Consider the following 18,214-nt stretch of genomic DNA (forward strand, 5'->3'; position numbering starts at 1 on the left):
ATGTAGATGTAAGGGGGGGGGTCACAAGGGGAAAAAGTCTAAGAATCACTGGTTTGGATCTCGTTAGGTGGGATTGCCAGAGAAACAAAAAACATTTAGCGGTGGCAATGAGAAACCAGACTTAGGCTGCATCCGCACTACAGAAATCATCCAGTTTGACACCACTTTAACTGCCATGTTCTCATCGTATGGAATTCTGGGATTTGTAGCTCTGTGAACATTTAGCTTTCTCTTTTGGAGCACTCTGTTGCCACAACAAACTACAGTTCCCAGATTCCACAGCACTGAGCCATGGCAGTTAAAGTGGATTATTTCTGCAGTATGGCTGCAGCCTAAAAGAAAAGCAAAAAGAAGCACAGGACCACTATTTTACCCTCCACTCTGAGACAAGTATTGCTGATGATGACAGTACTAGGGGGAGGCAATCTGGTGTTGATGTGTGCAACTCTCACATCTCCTCTGCGTAGGGTTGATAGAATTTGGAATTCAACAATATCTGTAAAGCCACACCCTCTCTAGCTATAGCATAACAGTATAAATACATTGATATTCCCACGTAACGTAAGGGGTGCAGGATTGCTGGCAGATGTCCTGCTTGGCTTCCAGAGAGATACAACCGCTCTCCTTCCCTTCATGTCTTCCAAAATGCATCCTTAGCGTACACCACTAGGTGCTGCCAAAGTGCTTTGCTGCATGTTAATACTCATTCTGAATGAAATTTGCATGATTTTCCCCCCGGGAGCCAAAGCAGTTATGTAGCATTCAAAACCTGCAACATTTCATGCCTTTGTGCATGTGAATCTATGGTCTCCACTGAACTTACTTCTGATTTGAATATGTTGTTCTATTTCCATCTCGGTTCCATCCAACTCAGTAATTTCTTGCAACAGCTCACCAGGGCCTCAGAGTAGTCTTTTCGATTTACTTCGAAATTCCAGGGACTGAATCCTACCCTCAAACAATTCACAGATGAGACATAGGTGGTTAAGCAACATCACAGTGAGGAGCAAGTTAACGAGGGAGTAGAGCCAAGCAAGAAAAGGCTGCAGCAGTTTGTTTTGTGTACATCTACTAGCGAGAGCAATCTTCTACCCCTCCTTTTCCCTGCTAAATTAATTGAGAGTAAACTACCTTTGTATTTTGAACTAGGCGGGTTACACACCGCCATGAAAGTACGCGCGGAGCGCGTACTAGGGTTAGGGAGGTGCGGTGCTTCCGCACACTCCCTAACCCTAATACGCGCTCTGCACGTAAAAATAACAGTGGACGTTCCAGACGGCCGCTGCCATGAGGACGTCACGGCCACGCCACCTCTATACGGGGCAGCAGGACATGACGTCCTCGCTCTGCGCCAGGGCGCCTAGGGCGCCCTTAGCGCAAAACAGGAAGGAGGCTACATTTCGGAGCTCCTTCCTGGTTTGTGGCGCCACTTTGCTTCGCTGGGTGCAGCCTTCAGACGGCTGCGCCCAGCGAAGCAAGGGAGAAAAGGCCAAGTGGCCCCATTCTCCTCCCCCTGCCGCGGGGGTGTCCTTGAGGCTTGAAGCCCCAAGGACATCCCTTTCAGGCTGCGGGGAAGCGGTGTTTTGCCGCTTCCCGCGCAGCCTGAAAAGCGGTGGATCGGGGCCTCCGGCTGCCGTTCTGACAGCTGAGGCCCGATACACCGGGGAAAGGGATGGGTACAGCCCGCCCCAAATAGGCCGTCTGTAACCCGCCAAAGTTTGCATAAATGGAAGTAAGACAGAATGGGAGGAGGAGCGCAAACCAGGATACTTAAAAAGCATCTGAAAATGGAATAACAGAATCAGGACTTTCCCTGCTAAACTGGGACAGTTGGACAATATTTTCAGAAACTGGGACTATTTACATACCATGTACATAGTACTGAGCTATACGGCTGTTCCAATGTTCTGACATTAATATTTCTTTCTTGCATTTTTTTAAAAAAAACTGTGCAGCTAGATATCACTTTGCATTTACAGTGAAGGAAAAAAAAAAGTGTGAATGCTGATGTGGATTCTTGTGGGGGATAATTATGGTTACCGCACAGGATAATTATGGATGTGACATGCAAAAACACAGACTTGTTCATGTGTTTTTACAAAGAAGTCATTCAAGGTCATTCATAGTAATAAAACAATTACAACCTATATAAATTAATTGCCATTAGGAGAACCGACATAACTGGAAGGGCAGAAATAATTGCTCATAATGACCTACAGCTTTGAGATCTGATATGTGGTAATGAATGTGAGTAATCAACCAAAAGTTTTTTGCAAATTTCACAGCTGCATTGATTTATGGGCCCTTTCACACTGCAGTTGGCCTCCCACATTTGCAGATTTGACTTTGCAGATTTCGTTATTGTGTGTTTTGATTAATATGTTATCTCCAGGAATCTCTAAGCCTCCAGCACCATTCTGCTGGAGGTTGACCAATGGAGTTTCCCGGAGAACCTATAAGTTTCTGGGCATCTGTAGGTCCTCAGCATGATTCTATGATTAACTTCTTGCAGATTTTAACCATAAAGTTGCACTGAAGGACCTGGAGATTCCTAAGAGGTGTTCTCTTAAGTAAAAAGAGAAGGCAGCCAGCTCCATCAAGCCTTGTCTGAAAAGAAGAAGGCTCTCCTTCCCCCACCATCCAAAGGGAGAGAAAGCAAGCCCAGCTCCAGCCTCCATCCGGCCTTGCCTGAAAAGAAGAAGGCCCTTCCTCCATCTCGATCATCCAAAGGGACAGAAAGGCAAGCCAGCTCCATTGGGCCTAATCAGGGTAAGAAGAAGGTCCTTCCTCCGTCCATCTGTCATGGTCCAGGCCTCGGGGGAGAGAGATCTGCTGGACTTTCCCCCACCCCCACTGCCATTCTCTTCTCCTTTTGGATCTTGTCTTTTTAGATTGTAAGCCTGGGCTGGGAAATGTCTAATTAACATTGTAAGCCGCTCTGATAGCCTTTTGACTGAAGAGCGGGGGATAAATAATAAATATTATTAAATATTATAAAAGATAGTGGCCTGTTACAGACAGCCAAAATAAAGCTGCTTCGAGTCACAGTGGAGGTATGGTGTTTCAATGATGCGTGCGTCTAAGAGTCCAGAAGCCACACCAAAGCCACGCTCCAGGGCTGCAGTGTGGCTTTGGTGTGACTTCTGGACTCTTAGGACGCACGCATCATTGAAACACCATACCTCCACTGTGACTCGAAGCAGCTTTATTTTGGCTGTCTGTAACAGACCAGTGTTTTTTATTTGCATTTTTCCACATTCATAGGGGTCCTTTACCCCTAACCCCAGTGAATATGGAGGGACCACTGTACAATCATCACAGTGATATGATTCCTCTTTAACTGCCATGGCTACCTCCTATGGAATCCTGGGATGTGTAGTTTGGTGAGGCAGTATGGGAGATCTCTGACTGAGAATTCTGAATGTTCCTCCAAAAATTACAAATTCCAGGATTCTATAGAATAGCAGAAACATAATGCTAAATTCTGTAGTGTGAAAGGGCCCTAAGTGACCATAGACAAGCCACTTTCATCTCAGCCTCCCAGCAGAAATGTTAGGCACTTTGTTTTTGATGTTCAGAAATGAATGTTGTTGCTTGTGTTGCAAAATAAAAGTACCACCCCCACACAAGAAGGGCGGCATCAGTAAGTTTGGGAAAACAGCCCTATTGCAATTATCTGCTTAGTGGCCAGAGAAAGCTTGTTGACTGTTAAACGATGGCAGAGGGGAATGGAATGCAGTGTCTTAGAGGGAGGACATGGGTAGTTGGTCGGAGCAATGAACAAGAGCACTCAGTACTGCAATATTTTGTTGTATGTAGTTTCCATATGTAGAGATCAGGGTCTGGCTTTAAGATGGGGTGGGAATCATGCAGCGCTCAAAATGTTGTCAAGCTTCAAATCCCAGTGGCTCTAACTGGCATAGCCTAAGGTGAGGCATGTTGGGACTTGGGAGTTGCAGTCCAACAATATCTGGAGGGTTACATCAGTGTCATGATTGCTTCAAGGACTGTTGGAGGGATTACTGAGATGACACGTGTGATATACTTTGAATACATGAGGTGTACTACTTAAATGTGCACACTTCCTCCAAATAAAATTTATTTCCTCCCAGAGCACGAATGCACTCTGGAGCGCTGTTGCCCTCGGAGCTTCCTTCCATCCAGGTCTTCTTTCCAGCCAAGGGACACCCAAGCATGGTTCCTGCTGCCTCTGTCAGGCCTGGACGAGTCCCTCCGACTGCCCCAGTGGTCACACACTTGTGCTCTGCGGCCTGGCTGGATAACCTTGTGGCCTGTTTCAGCTCGAGGTGTGCTGAGGCTCCACCGCTATGCTTCCTCCCCTCTAGGCCTCACCATGCTCCTGACTGACAGAAGGAGAAAGAGTTGGAGGAGGAGGAGAGGAAAGCAAGGTAGGTTTTGGGAGGCTGGGGAGAAGCTCCTTCTCTAGGTTATGTTCCCCAGTCGGCGGCCTCCTCCTCCTCTTCTTTCCTGATGCCTCTTCTTCCTCCCACCTCCTCCTTTTCCCACTCTACCTCTGTATCTTCCTTCTCCTCCTCCTCTCTTCTGCTGTGCTGTGTGCCTTCCTCCTCTTCTTTTGTCCCCCCCCCCCCCCCATGGGCTTGCAATCGGTGGATGCTCAAATCCACAGATAGCAAGTCCGCATATAAGGAGAGCCCACTGTAATTGTTTAAAGAAAGTATACTTAATAGGGGGGTGTAACCATCAGTTATGGAGGAGAAAGTTAGTGGTGTTTGTGTTTCAATGTTCATTTGTTAGATTTTTTTAAAAGTTTTGGTTGGTAGAATACACACACACACACACACACACAGTGGGCCCATAGTATCTGCTGGGTTTGGTTCTAAGACCCCTCATGGATATCAAAATCCAAGGATGCTAAAGTTCTATTATATAGTGGCATGGTAAAATGATTTCCTTATATAAAATGGCAAAATCAAGGTTTACTTTTTGAAATATTTGGTGTATGTGTGATATTTTCAAGCTATGGATGGGTGAATCCATGGATGCAGAATCTGTGCATATGGAGGGCTGACTGTATGTGTGAATATGTATACATGTATATTTGTGTTTTTGTGTTTAATAAAATAATGAATGATAAAAAGTATTGTTCTACAGACCTGCATCCAGTTGGTAGTTCCAGTAAGGGAAGGTCAGTTGAATCAATAGGATTTACACAAATGCTATACCATTAAATAGTTCTGCTGTGGCTGTGACTAGCAGCTGGACTTAGGCCATAGCCTCCACTCCAGTGTCTGTTTAGACCAGTCCAGCCATAGTCTGTGTCTGCCAGGCTGAGGAGGTGGAGGGAGCTGCTGAGGAGGCAGAAGCAAGCTGAAGTAAAGAATGCCAGGAAAAGGTTTTCTCAGCTGGGGAAGAGCATTCCTGTGGATCACCTAGATTAAGAGGTAAGACAGAGATCATGCAGGGACTTATGGAGTTGGAAACTTTTAGGAATGGGACAAAGGCTGGGAGAAAGTCCAGATGCCAGACTCTGCTACAGCAAAATCACACAGACCTACATTTTTGTGGCATCTTAAACCCTAAAAGAAGGAAGAAACTGAAATGGAGAAAAGTGGAAAGAAAACTGAATTGGGGGAGAGAGAATGAAATCACTTACTTGCTGTTCCATTAAATTTGACCCTCCTTGCTTTATGCACTGTGAGAGTAAATCTAACACTTCTGCTGGTTTGCATTTTCATCATTCTTTTAGATTATTACAATAAAATAGTGTTTAAAAAATAACAAAATATTGGCATTAAAGTAAAATCTTGAATTTGGATATTAAGAGCATATAATAATAATAATAATAATAATAATAATAATAATAATAATAATAATAATAATAATACTGTAATAATATTCTGCCTTTTCCTTGCAGAATCAAGGCAGATTACAAAAGTAAAGTATCAAATACAAATACAAAAAGTATCAAATACAAAAAAGAAACTTATACCCCCCTCACCAAATTGTCACATAACAAATCATAACAACAATAAATTAATTATACAAAAAAGCAAAAATCAATAATAAAAATACAACAAATATACTCCAAAGTACATAACATAGCATAATGGCTAATATAAATACAAGGTACAAAATCCCAAAATTACCTAACATAGTAATAATTAAGACATAACATCTAGACGGCAATTACCAATACTCCACTAGCAGCAAAATAACAGAAATGTAATACAATGATACAATACAGCAATAAATACAGCAACAAGAAGAGAACATAGTCCCTTTTATTCCCACAAGCATTGTATAATAATAGCATTCATCTCGGTTTAAAATAGTTAAGCAATTAGGACAGTTCAAAACCAGCAGAGTGCCGCCCTCCATCTCTACGTCCGTCTCCCTCTCAACAGGCTTCCAGGGGCCGCAGGAGTTACGGAGGAGTGGTGGCTGGAGTGGCACTTGTAGGACGCTGCTCTCCGTCTCACCTCCTTCTTGGCAGGCTTCCAGGGGCTGCAGGTATTTTGGAGTAAAGGTAGTTGGAGCCAGCATCTGTAGGACACCAATCTCCGTCTCACATCCTTCTTGGTAGGCTTCCAGGCAGAGATGTAGCCAAGGGGGGGGGGTCCATAAGGTCCAGATCCCCCCTTCCGTTAGATACAATGAATGGTGCATGCTGCTGCGCCACTGGGCCCAAGCCCCATTATAATGGTGTCACTTAGTCTGAACCCTCCCTTCCTAAAATCCTGGCTATGTCCCTGTTCTGGAGTAATGGTGGTTGCAGGTGTTCCGGAGTAATGGTGCTTGGAGCCAGTATTTGTAGGATGATGCTCTCCGTCTCACCTCCTTCTCGGCAGGTTTCCAGGAGACACAGGTGTTCCTAGAGCACTCTAGGACACAGATTTCACAGAAGCAGCTATGGGATTGTTTTCAGATTCTGAAGCAGAGAGCTGTCTGATAGTGTGTGAACCTGTCTGGACTTTAAGATGGCCTGGGCAAGTCTGTCATTACGTGCTCATCCCTGCCAAAATGAAGTGGATGGTGATCAGACAACAGGATTTTAAAGTCATGTTTCCATGACTTTGCAACACTCTCTTCATGTTGTGAACTTTGCCCCTAGTCTTTTGAGTTTTAGCTGCCAGATAAAGGTGGCTTCATTCACATAGAACTAAATGGCAGTATGTGGTAGTGGTTAAAGTACTGAACCAGAACAGACTGAGGAGTCAGTGTGGGTTCAAATCCCTACTACCTTAAAACTCCCAATATTGACAGTCCTTTTTGCAAATCAGTCCAATGCATTAAAATAAATTTTAATATATCCATGTACCAGGGCAACAAAATATAGGATTATACTCACTGAAGCTATGGAATTGCCAGCTCTTCTTTATTTACCAAGCAAAGAGGCATCTTTGGTTTAACTCAGCCATTCCATTTTTGTACACTCTTAGTAAAGGGATAGATCTACTAATCACTATGATTCCAGAAGGGAATTAGGTAAGTCATAAGACATAATTCTTCATTTAAAGCATTGACAGGCGAGTAGTAATAGGAAAAATAAACTGTGATTTTATACATAAACGCACACTTTGCAGACTAAGGTGTTCCAGTGAGAAATACATGGTCAAGGCACCTTTTTGCATTTGAAATCTAAATACGGTACCAGATTGAACTTCAAACCCAAAACAAAAGAAGTTGATCATGCAAGATCAAAGCCAGCACAGACTTTGCTTACAGTATTTGATAGTGTTTTTGAACAATTATCTAGCCAAGAATCCTCCAACCCTAAGGTTTGTCAGCAGAAGTTCTTCTGCATTTGAACTATCGCCAGATGTGTGTGTATGTGCCTAGAAAATATTTTAAAAGGCGAGAGGATTCCTTCCAATTTTCATTTTACCCTGTTCTTTTCCACTGGAGTTTGTAGATTGCCTGCTTCCAGAGCCCACTCATTTGGTAGGGACTTTCGGGGCAGCTTCTTAAGCCACTGTTCAGAAAATAGTTGTTTCTATTTGACCATGCCTGGCTATGGATATCTACTCGTCATTTTCCATGGTTTCCATGCTGCTAGTGTTCCTGTGATGGCTGCTACAAACAATCCACAAAATTGCAAAAAGATATCCTACATTTCTTTTATAAGTAGTTTGACCTCACCTTGCTGCCTACTCCCCCCCCCTTTTTTTTTAGCTGCTGCATTTCTGGTTCAGAGTTGGAAGGCACCCCAAGCACCATTTACTCCAACCCCCTGTCATGCATGTAAAGACAGCTAAAGCACTCCTGAGATGGCCATCCAACCTCTATTTAAAGATCTCCAATGAAGGAGTGTTTCTGTTTTCCTTCTGATAACAGAATCTAGGTCCAGTGCCTCTGGTCCTTAGGTCACCAGAGGAGGGTTTTTTCTAAAACAAATCAGCCTTTCATTTCTTTCATGAGAACTGCACGTGGTGGATCCGCTGGGGGGAAAAATGCCCAGGGCTGAATTCATACATGCTGAGGCCCTAAACCCATCAAGTTTAAGAGGCCTCTTTGTATTATTAAAATGTATATTAGTCCAACAATTATGTAAAACTTTCAATTGAGCAATCTTTTTGTATTTAGGATCCCCTCACAATGTGAGGCCCTAAATGTTTGTTCATCTTGTGCATAAACTCTGCCTCTCTATATGCTACGAAGAACTGATGAGTTAAATACGTGGGCAACATGTGAAACAGCCCAGAGATTTATGCTGTACTCCACTGAAAAGTCAGAAGCTATAGCCTGCATAACCCACAGCTTTTGGGCAAACAAATTTTCTGGTTCATTTATTTTCTGGCTAACAACATCGCCACACCTATATAGTGTTTTAGCAGGAAGTGCCTGCTTAATTAAATGCATGCCCTAGGAAGAATATGTTTCCAGCCTTACTGTGGGGTGTCCTACTCTCCCTTCCCTCTTCCTGCCTTGTTTCTGCTCCAAGCATTACCTTAGTCTGGCTCAGGCCTTTTGGCTGTTGATATGACTTCTTGACCTAGTTTCTGGCTCAGTTCTTTGGCTTTGCCTGCATGATGCTTCTGTCCTAATTCTTGCTGTGCCGTGATACTTGAGGCATGGACTACAGCCTGCCCATGGCTCCCACACTGATCCCAATCTCCTGTTTACTAGCTTGGCTTCACCCCAACTTTGGCTGCAGACCCAGCCCAGGCCCTTATTTTTACATCTCTGTAATGTAATATGCTTTAGCACTGGACTGTCTGAACTTTCCTCTTTAGCGATGTTTACACTTCCAGAGGGTTATATGTGCGTATGAATGGTTTTTTTTTTTAACCTTTAGGTGCCATTCAAAAATACTTTTTCCAATGTCTGGAATCAGTGTTGACACTACTATTAGGTTTATTTCAGATATTGTTGTTAGCTGCCCTCGTGTCAACTTTGACCCATGGTGACCCTGTGGATAAGACATCTCCAAGACCCCCTTACTTTTCTGCTCAGGTCCTGCAAGCTCAGGCCCGTGGACTGATTGAATCTAGTCCTCTGGCTTGTGGTCTTCCACTCTTTCTGCTGCCTTCCACTTTTCCTAGCATCATTGCCTTTTCTAATGAGTCTTTCCTTTTCTTGGTGTGACCAAAGTACAACAACCTATTGGCCGCTCTGAGTCCCAGTCCTGGGAAAAGGGTGGGATACAAATAAATATAATAAATAAATACATAAACAACCTCAATTTAGTCATCCTGTCTTTCAGGGAGAGTTCAAGTTCGGGCTTGATCTGGTCTAGGAAACATTTGTTGGTCTTTTTGGCCATCCACAGTATCCTCAGCAGACTTCTATAGCATCATATCTCAAATGAGTTGATTTTCTTTGCCTGCTTTCTTCACTATCCTGCCCTCACATCCATAGATAGTGATGGGAATACAGTAGTTTGGACGATCCTGACTGATGCTAAGAACACATTGGAGGTGTAGTTCAAAAAATTAAGATATTCTGAGTTCTTCTTTAAATAGAAAAAAAATAAATAGAACAAACTTCCCAGTCCTGGTTTTAACATTTTTCCAAGCACTGTTTTGAATAAATTAGTGTTGTGCAACCTGAAAAACTTTTCAAAGCAAAAAAATAAAAATAAATAAAATTTCCTATCCTAATTTTAATGGATTGTTCCCATTAACTTTTTCTTACAGCTAGATTCTGGAATCCTCCCTCATCCACAAAATAATAATCACTTTAATAAAAATAATGCTACTAATAATCACCATATATTTTGAAGAGGGAAACATGATGACAACAATGACTATGAAGAAGGAAGTTGATGAGATAGGATGATGAGATAGAAAGAGATTTAGCCAAACAAATTAGAAAGGGAGAATGAGAAAGAGGAGAAGAAACAGATAGGAGGAAGAGTATACTTACTGATATATCACTTATATTCTATATTCCTGGATGCTATTTAAAAAAAACAAACACCAGTAATAGGTGGCGTAAGGGAGCTAAAGAGGATGGTGGTCAGAAAGTGAAGGGGGTTTAATGTATGTCTACAAGTGCAAGAAGTGTTGATCAGGGAGGAACCAGAGCTAATGAAGAAGGCCTTCTATGGTTTCATGAACCACAGATAATGAAGTCCTGGGTATGACTACTAAGAAACAAACTGTGGCCTGTTACAGACAGCTGCTTCAAGTCACAATGGAGGTATGGTGTTTCAATGATGCATGCGTCCTAAGAGTCCAGAAGCCACACCAAAGCCACGCTCTAGTCCTTAGGGCTGGAGTGTGGCTTTGGTGCGACTTCTGGACTCTTAGGACGCATGCATCATTGAAACACCATATCTCTACTGTGACTCGAAGCAGCTTTATTTTGGCTGTCTGTAACAGGCCTCTGTTAAGTTCAACTATATTTTCTTGTAAGAAAATGTTTATAGGCTCACAACCAGAACCAAGCTCTATAGTTGCCCCTTTGAACTCATGGAAGATCCATTCCAGACCCCCTGCGAGTTCAAAATCATGCACATATTCCATAGGCTTGAATGGGGCATGTGCACCACACGCTACTGTCACACACCCTATTAATAGCGGAAATCCATGGAGGGGCAACTGTATTGTGTTATGATAATCAGTTAGACCCAAAATATCCTGAATATGCCTACAGTATGGAATAAAAACAATCCTTTGCATTAAGTCCTGAAATTATTAGTATACTGCACAACTGGGGAAGAAGAGAAGATATGAAAGAAGTAATGTTGCTTTGGATCATTAAAAAATGTTAATCCTTCAGTACAATCAAATCTTTTCTACTTTTATCAATGAGCTCTCAGAAATCTGATGGTCTTGATTTTTGCTCCTTTCCTCATAGGTCTATAAACTGCTTACAGAGTGACATTTACACTGTCTCTAAATCCAAATGAATGAACAGTTTAAGTTAAGCTTTCACTTAGTCCAGGAAGTGGTTTGTTGCTGCAGAGTTTGTGGTAGGGGAGGATGACTTTCATTTGCAGATTTTTGTAATTTTTTTCCTTGATATTTTTCCTTTCCATGGTTTCCAAACTCAGCAAGCTTTTGGTCTTCTCTCTCTCTCTCTCGGTTTCTTTAAAAGTCTCCCTCTGCTGTGCTTTACATGCAGCATTCAGAATTAAAGAAATAGCTTGTTGAAAGGGACAACCCTCTTTTCCAAACTTCAGAAAGTTGTTAGGTAATATCCAGACATGCCCAAACATTTTTCATCCTTACAAATAAGATTTAGTTGGCAGTCTTTTTCATCCTCTTACCTTATTATCACCCTTTCTTTTTTGTGTGATGCAAAGTGCACAATGAAATCTTTTAGGGAATATTGCATGCAATAATATTCTTTTTAGTGTCAATCATCCAGTCAAGTTCAGCTATTTAAGATGATTAAGGCTTATTACAGAATTTATGTTAGAGTGCAATTTCAACAGATTTACTCAACCTTCTGTTAGAAAGAAAAAACAAATAAGCCATGTCTTAGCCTGCTTTCTCGTGGACAAAACCTAACAGGTCATGTTGGTGGTGATGCTACAACCCAGTCAAAGTTAAGTAGCTTTATGTTCCACCTGATTTGAATGAGATAAAATAAAATATGTTATGAGTTGCTGAATAGTGCCTATATTGGATAATTTTTTGATAAAATGTCTTTAGTCACTAAAATGTAGGTAGTGGTTTGAGTGTGGTAGTAGGGCACCGTGTAGTGGTTTGAGTGTGGTAGTAGGGCACTGGAAGACCTGCTCAGACATGGAAACCTACTGGGTGACCTTGAGCAAGCCACACTCTCTCAGCCTCAGAGGAAGGCAATGGCAACCCCCATCCCCCAAACAAATTTTATCCAAAAAACACTATGATAGGATCACCTTGTTGTTATTCTGTGCCTTCAAGTTGTTTCTGATTTCTGGCAACCCCTTAAGGTGAACCTATTACAGAGTCTATGTGGCAAGATTTGCTCAGAAGGGGTTTGTCTTTGTCCTCCTCTGAGGCTGAGAGAATTTGACTTGCCCAAGGTCACCCATAGTTTTCCATTGCCAAGCAGGGATTCAAATCATGGTCTCCAAAGTTGTAGTCCAACACTCAAACTACTATGACAAATATTAATTTAATTCAATTATTCTCAAAATATGGTCCTCCAGATGTTTCTTCTCTTCCAGAACACACAGAAAACATGGCCAATAGTCAGGGATTCTGGATCTGAAGTCTGAAACATCTAGGAACTAAAGGCCTAGTAATAAAATGCATCCAACTAGATGGTGTGCCTGGCCAGACTCACCTGGCAGTTTTCAGGCATCTTTCTTCAACCCACCAAGTACTATATTAAAATCATTTCCAGGCGATGATCTAGTTTATCTCCTGATCCTATAACTCTGGGCCAAAACACACTGTAGAAATAATCCAGTTTGAGACTGCTTTAACTGCCCTGGCTCAATGCTAGGGAATAGTGGGAATTGTAGTTTATTGTGGCACCACAGCTCTCTGTCAGAGAAGGCTAAATATCTCACAAAACTACAGTTTCCAGATTTCCCTAGCATTGAGCCAAGACAGTTAAAATTGTGTCAAACTGGATTATTTCTGCAGTGTGTATTGGACCACTGTCTCTCTTTCAAGTATATTAGCTCAACTGACGAGTTGAAACATACAAAAAAAGATCAGCTTCTCTTGTAATACACAAATGAACAGGTTAATCCTGTAAGACATAAATGAGCATATAGTCATACTTACAGAGTTCCCAGAGTGAAAACTGGCAACAGCTCCTGTGCCTTTAAACTTTTGGGTAGAGGATGACATTTTATCTGGTGTTACTTGGTTGTGTGACAAGCAATACCTCCTGTAATTCCTACTTCTGTGCAACCATTAAAGATACAGGGGCCATCTCTGGTTTTCAGTCTGTCAACTCTACCTACCTGAGTTTATCTGCACAGTTTCATGGTGTTTCTTCTCAATTTCTGTTTGAATCATCTCAATCTAAAACACAAGGCAACACTAATTATTATCAGAATATCTACAGTTTTCTTCTTCATTCATGGTATTTCAGTTTCTGTTAATAGCAAAGTAACATATTAAACAATTGTGAAAAGTGGTTCCCTCGCATAATCACATTTTCTGGAGAAAGTGAAATAAAATTTTAAACTGGTCACACAAGTCACCTCATGGCAGACGTTTGAAAGAGTTAAATAAACTCCTGCTAGTGCCTCCAGCCTAGTTGCAGAACTGGTCTTCACTGGTATTGCATGGCTGGGGAGTCTGCTGCGTCTTGGATTTGTTTCCAAGAATATTCCTCCTATTTAGCTGGTATTATAACCTCAAGTAGTAAAATGTGAGGGCGAAATGCTTGTTGTGAGATTGCCAATTTCTGTTTCTTTAAAAGGGATTCAAAGGTTAAAATTCACTGACATAGGAATATAATGTTGTGGGATGGGATGTATTTATGAAAATTCAATAGCCATGGCAAAAATACAGTCTTAGACCAAAGCATTTTCCTCACCATCACTCCTGTAGCACTACAGGTGACAATTTCCACACAACAGGATCTAATAACATTAAAAATCCACCGGTGATATCTTTCTTGGGTGAACCAAAATGCACAATATACATGTTGCAAGCTTTCGAAGCTCTACTGGCTTCTTCATCAACTGCATCTAGTTATTCCCATTTGCTTTTGTGACACCCCAGAATGGAAGTCTTGTCTGAAATCATAATCATTAGAAAACAACGGTCAGAAAATAAAATTTGGAAAAGCACAGGGCCTCAAGATGTAATAACGTGTATTTACATTTCTATAACAATGTGTATTTCATACATTTATAATACTCAGTGTCTAATAAAGGTTGAGTCACTCTTATCTGGATTTCCAATATCTGAGATAGTCAAAAATCCAAAATTGTCTGCATGGATGTCTGAGATAGTCACATCCTTGCTTTCCAATGTTTCAATGTACACAAACTTTGTTTCATGCACAAAATTATTACAAATACTGTATATACAATTGCCTTGAGGTTATGTGTATAAGGTGTATAGGAAACATAAATGAATTTAAAGTTTACACTTGGGTCCCATCTCTAAAATATCTCATTATATGGATATTCCAAAATCTGAAAAAATCCCAAACACTTCTGGTCCCAAGCATTTCAGATACAGGAGACGACACAGTCAGTAATGTATTTGTCACGTCACAGTGGCACAGCTTTGACCTGCAATGAAGGACAACTAAAAACAACAAACTGAATAAAATAATAATGGTAAAAAAAATGGAACCAAGCCCCAAGTCCTTCTGGCAGAGACTTTTACTGACATTTGCTGAACCTTATATCATACCCAGAGCCCCTGCTTGCTTGACAGGGACAGGAGCAGGCCGAGGCGCCATCCGCACTGCAGAAACAACCCGGTTTGACTGCACTTTAACTGCCATTGCTCAATGTTATGGAATTCTGGGAACTGTAGTTTTGTGAGACATTCAGCCTTGTCTGACAGAGAGAGCTCTGGTGCCACAACAAACGTTGTTGTTGTCAGCTGCCCTGGAGTCGATTCCAACTCATGGTGACCCTGTGGATGAGAGATCTCCAAGGATCCCTATCCCCCAATGCAAGCCCTTGTCACAACCCTCCTGACTGAGTCTATCCATCTGGTTTTTAGTCTTCCTCTCTTTCTTCTACCCTCTACCTTTCCTAGCATTATTGTTTCTTCTAGTGATCTGTGCCTTCTTCGCATTATGTGGCCAAAGTACGATAGTCTCAACTTGATCATCTTTGCTTCCAAGGAGAGCCCTGTTCTGATCTGTTCAAGAACCCATTTGTTTGCCTTATTGGCTGTCCATGGGATCCTAAGTACTCTTCTCACATCCATGCGTGGCAATTGGGCATACAATGGCCTGAACGGTTCTGCCTTCAGTGCTCAGTTGTATGTCTTTGCTCTTCAGTGGCTTTTCCAGTTCTTTCATAGCTGCCCTTCCCATTCCCGGTCTTAGGTGTTAATGTTGCTTCCTCCTACCTCCCCTCCTGCTTTTTCTGATCCTAGTTCTGCTTTTCTTATGAGGTGAACAAGGAAGGCGACAGACAGGGTGCAGCCTCGCCTGGGCCCTCTGCCTGTCGGGAACCTCTCTGTCCCCCTGAATCCTGCCCTGAGGGTGGCCTCTTGTCCTTGGTATAGGTTCCTCACCAGACAAACTACAAAAGTCCACAGCATTGAGCCACGGTAGTTAAAGCAGGGCCAAACTGGGTTATTTCTGCAGTGCGGATGCAGCCTTATTGCGCGGGATGTGCCCAAGTCCTTCCCTCCCACCTTTCAATGCAAACCCTGGGAGCAAGAAGCCTCCAACAGCCGCCTCCATCTTAGAAGACGCATCGCCCGACTACACTCTCCGCCTTTCCCGTCAATCATTCCCCTTAACCCCGCCCACCCAGTGCCCTATTAGCCAATCAGCGGTCTCTTTCCAATTCCCCCCCCCCCCCCGTCGAACTTGTTTCTTCCCCTCCTCTTTCCCGCAGCCCAGATATATTTGCATATGGAATCCTCAGGGACCAATAGGGATCGGGCGGGCAAGGCCCACTTCATTAGCATACACACCTCGGTTGTGGAGGAGGAGGAGGAGGAAGCAGCGGCGGTTTATTTCTATGTGCTTTATTTTAATCGGGGGAGGAGCCAAGCGTCCTTTAAACGGCGGCGCAATGCCGGCCCTGGCCGCGTGGGGCGCTTGCTTGGCGCATGACAGTTGGGCTCCGGCGGCGGAAGGGTTAAGGTCCTGAGGAGAGAGAGACAGACAGACGGAGGAGTCTCTCTCTCTCTCTCTCGCCGTCGCAGAGGGAGCGGGAGCGGGAGCCGTCCTCTCGTCGGAGCCACGCTATCCTTACCTGCCGCCTGGGAAGAAGGAGAGGCGGCTCCGGCGGGGCTTTGTCAGGGAAGAGCCGGGGCTCGCGGGGCGCCGAGGAGGAGGGTCCGGCCATGCTCTGCCCGGCGCTGCTCGCCGCCTCCCTCGCCTTCTCCTTCGCCTGGGGCTTCTCCGGGCCCAGCGGAGGGTCCTCCTCCGCCTCCTCCTCCCCTCGGTGCCCGCTTCCCTGCAGCTGCGACGGCGACGGCGGCGTGGACTGCTCCGGGAGAGGTCTGTCCGCGGTGCCGCCAGAGGGGCCGCTCAGCGCCTTCACGCACTCGCTGTAAGTACGCCTTCCGAGAAGGAGAGAGGCAGGGCTGGCGCTGCGCCCGGAGCCTTCACCTCGCCCGGCAGGTTGAGAGTCTCCTCGCCTCTGGATGGCCTCCGGGAGGAGGGAGGGAGGGAGGGAGGGGGCTCTTGCCTTGGCCCTCACCTGGCAGACAGGGAGGCAGGCAGGGAGGCAGGCAGGCAGGGAGGCAGGGAGGCCCTGCTGCTGCTGCTTCTCCTCCTCCTTCGCCTCTTTCTTCCCGTTCTGCTCCTTTCCTGCTTCCTCTCCCGGTCCCTGGCCGGCGCCTCCGCTGCACACGCCGTACCTGGCAGTCGATGATAATGATAATGATACCTTTGATTCTCTTTCCCCCTCGAGGCGGCTTACAGTACGATAAAAACAGCATGGAGTTGGTCACTCAGGATTGCCCTCCCCGCTCCCTCCCCAACAAAGCACCCTTCAGAAAGAGAGAGAAGCCAGGCAGCTGCCAAGGCGGAGCGGTGTCCCTTCAGGCCCTTCCCGCTCCTGGGGCTGAGAGTGTATTTTAACCCATGTAGAATCGCAGAGATCCAGTCCAGCCCCCTTCTGCCATGCGGGAACTCTCTGTCAAAGCATCCCCTGCGACAGATGGCCATCCAGCCTCCGCTTAAAGACCTCCAAGGAGGGAGACTCCACTGCACTCCCAGGAAGGAGTCTCTTCCACTGGAGGACAGCCCTGACGTTGGGGTGGAATCGCTTTCCCTGGAGCTTGCTTCCATTGCTCTGGGTCCTAGTCTCTGGAGCAGCAGAAAACAAGCTGGCTCCCTCGTCTGTTGATGGTTGTTGTTGCCCGACTCACAACACCTCAATCGTACGGGAAGAGGAGGGATATTGTTCATGCAAGATTTCTCCAGCGGCTGAGATTTGTCCCTTCTTGCCCTGAGGAGGCTGAGAGAGTGTGACTGGCCCAAGGCCACCCAGTGGGTTTCCACAGTCAAGAGGAAGAGGCGGGATATACATTTAACAATTATTACTCTTATTATTATTATTATTATTATTATTATTATTATTACTGCCCGTGGCAAGGGTTGTTCCGAGTCAGAGCACTGCTTGGGAATTCATTTGGTGGGGCTGGACTCCTCCAGCGCACTTCACCCCAAATCCAGAATCTGGACATCTGTGAAATCTGGCTGTAGTCAAAGACATTCGTAATCTGGCCTGGTCCCCACAACAAACTCCCCCTCCCAGAATCCCATAGCCTTGAGCCAGAAAGAGTTAAATGCCCCTGTATTCGGTGGACAAAGTCACAGTATGCTGAATACAGATCCGCTCCAAAGTCTGATAGTGTGTATATATATATATATATATAGAGAGAGAGAGAGAGAGAGAGAGATTCTTTGGCGTGTGATTAAGTTGCATTCCTGTATATCCCTACATTCTTGTATAAACACTTGATCCAAACAAAATTATTGGGAATTGCTTGAAAAACTTTAGATTTGAAGATAGACTCAGGAAAACTCAAGATTCGAGGAGAATTAATCCCAGCCCTTCTGTCTAACAAAGCTGTTATAATAAGGATAAAGCACCACAGAAAACCATGTTAGGTGTGTGCTGCATGTAGGACTCCAGGGGTGTGGTGTTACAAAGTGTGTGTGTGTCTGCTGTTCAGTCATG

The 18,214-nt window shown here is 44.1% G+C and overlaps 1 protein-coding gene and 1 long non-coding RNA gene across 5 annotated transcripts in view; one reads left to right on the top strand and one right to left on the bottom strand.

The window, feature by feature from the left end:
* Positions 1-5,657: 5,657 nt before the first annotated feature.
* Positions 5,658-16,414, bottom strand: LOC121936896. Of its 3 annotated transcripts, none has more exons than XR_006105048.1 (4): positions 16,277-16,414; positions 13,915-14,116; positions 13,334-13,394; positions 5,658-6,994 (listed from the first exon to the last, which is right to left on the bottom strand). It is a non-coding gene; the product is annotated as an uncharacterized LOC121936896 (long non-coding RNA). The 3 variants fall into 3 exon arrangements; XR_006105059.1 differs by lacking the exon at positions 16,277-16,414 and adding an exon at positions 15,722-15,965; XR_006105054.1 differs by lacking the exon at positions 16,277-16,414 and adding an exon at positions 15,708-15,963.
* The window catches only part of LGR4 (leucine rich repeat containing G protein-coupled receptor 4), a 181,784-nt gene continuing 179,937 nt past the window's right edge, over positions 16,368-18,214 (top strand). For both annotated transcript variants that reach the window (XM_042478342.1, XM_042478434.1), the window contains exon 1: positions 16,368-16,576. In XM_042478342.1, coding sequence (XP_042334276.1) covers positions 16,368-16,576 — 209 coding nt within the window. The remainder of the gene's footprint in view (positions 16,577-18,214) is intronic.

The sequence above is a fragment of the Sceloporus undulatus genome, chromosome 1, assembly GCF_019175285.1.
Source record: "Sceloporus undulatus isolate JIND9_A2432 ecotype Alabama chromosome 1, SceUnd_v1.1, whole genome shotgun sequence".
Lineage (NCBI taxonomy): Eukaryota > Metazoa > Chordata > Lepidosauria > Squamata > Phrynosomatidae > Sceloporus > Sceloporus undulatus.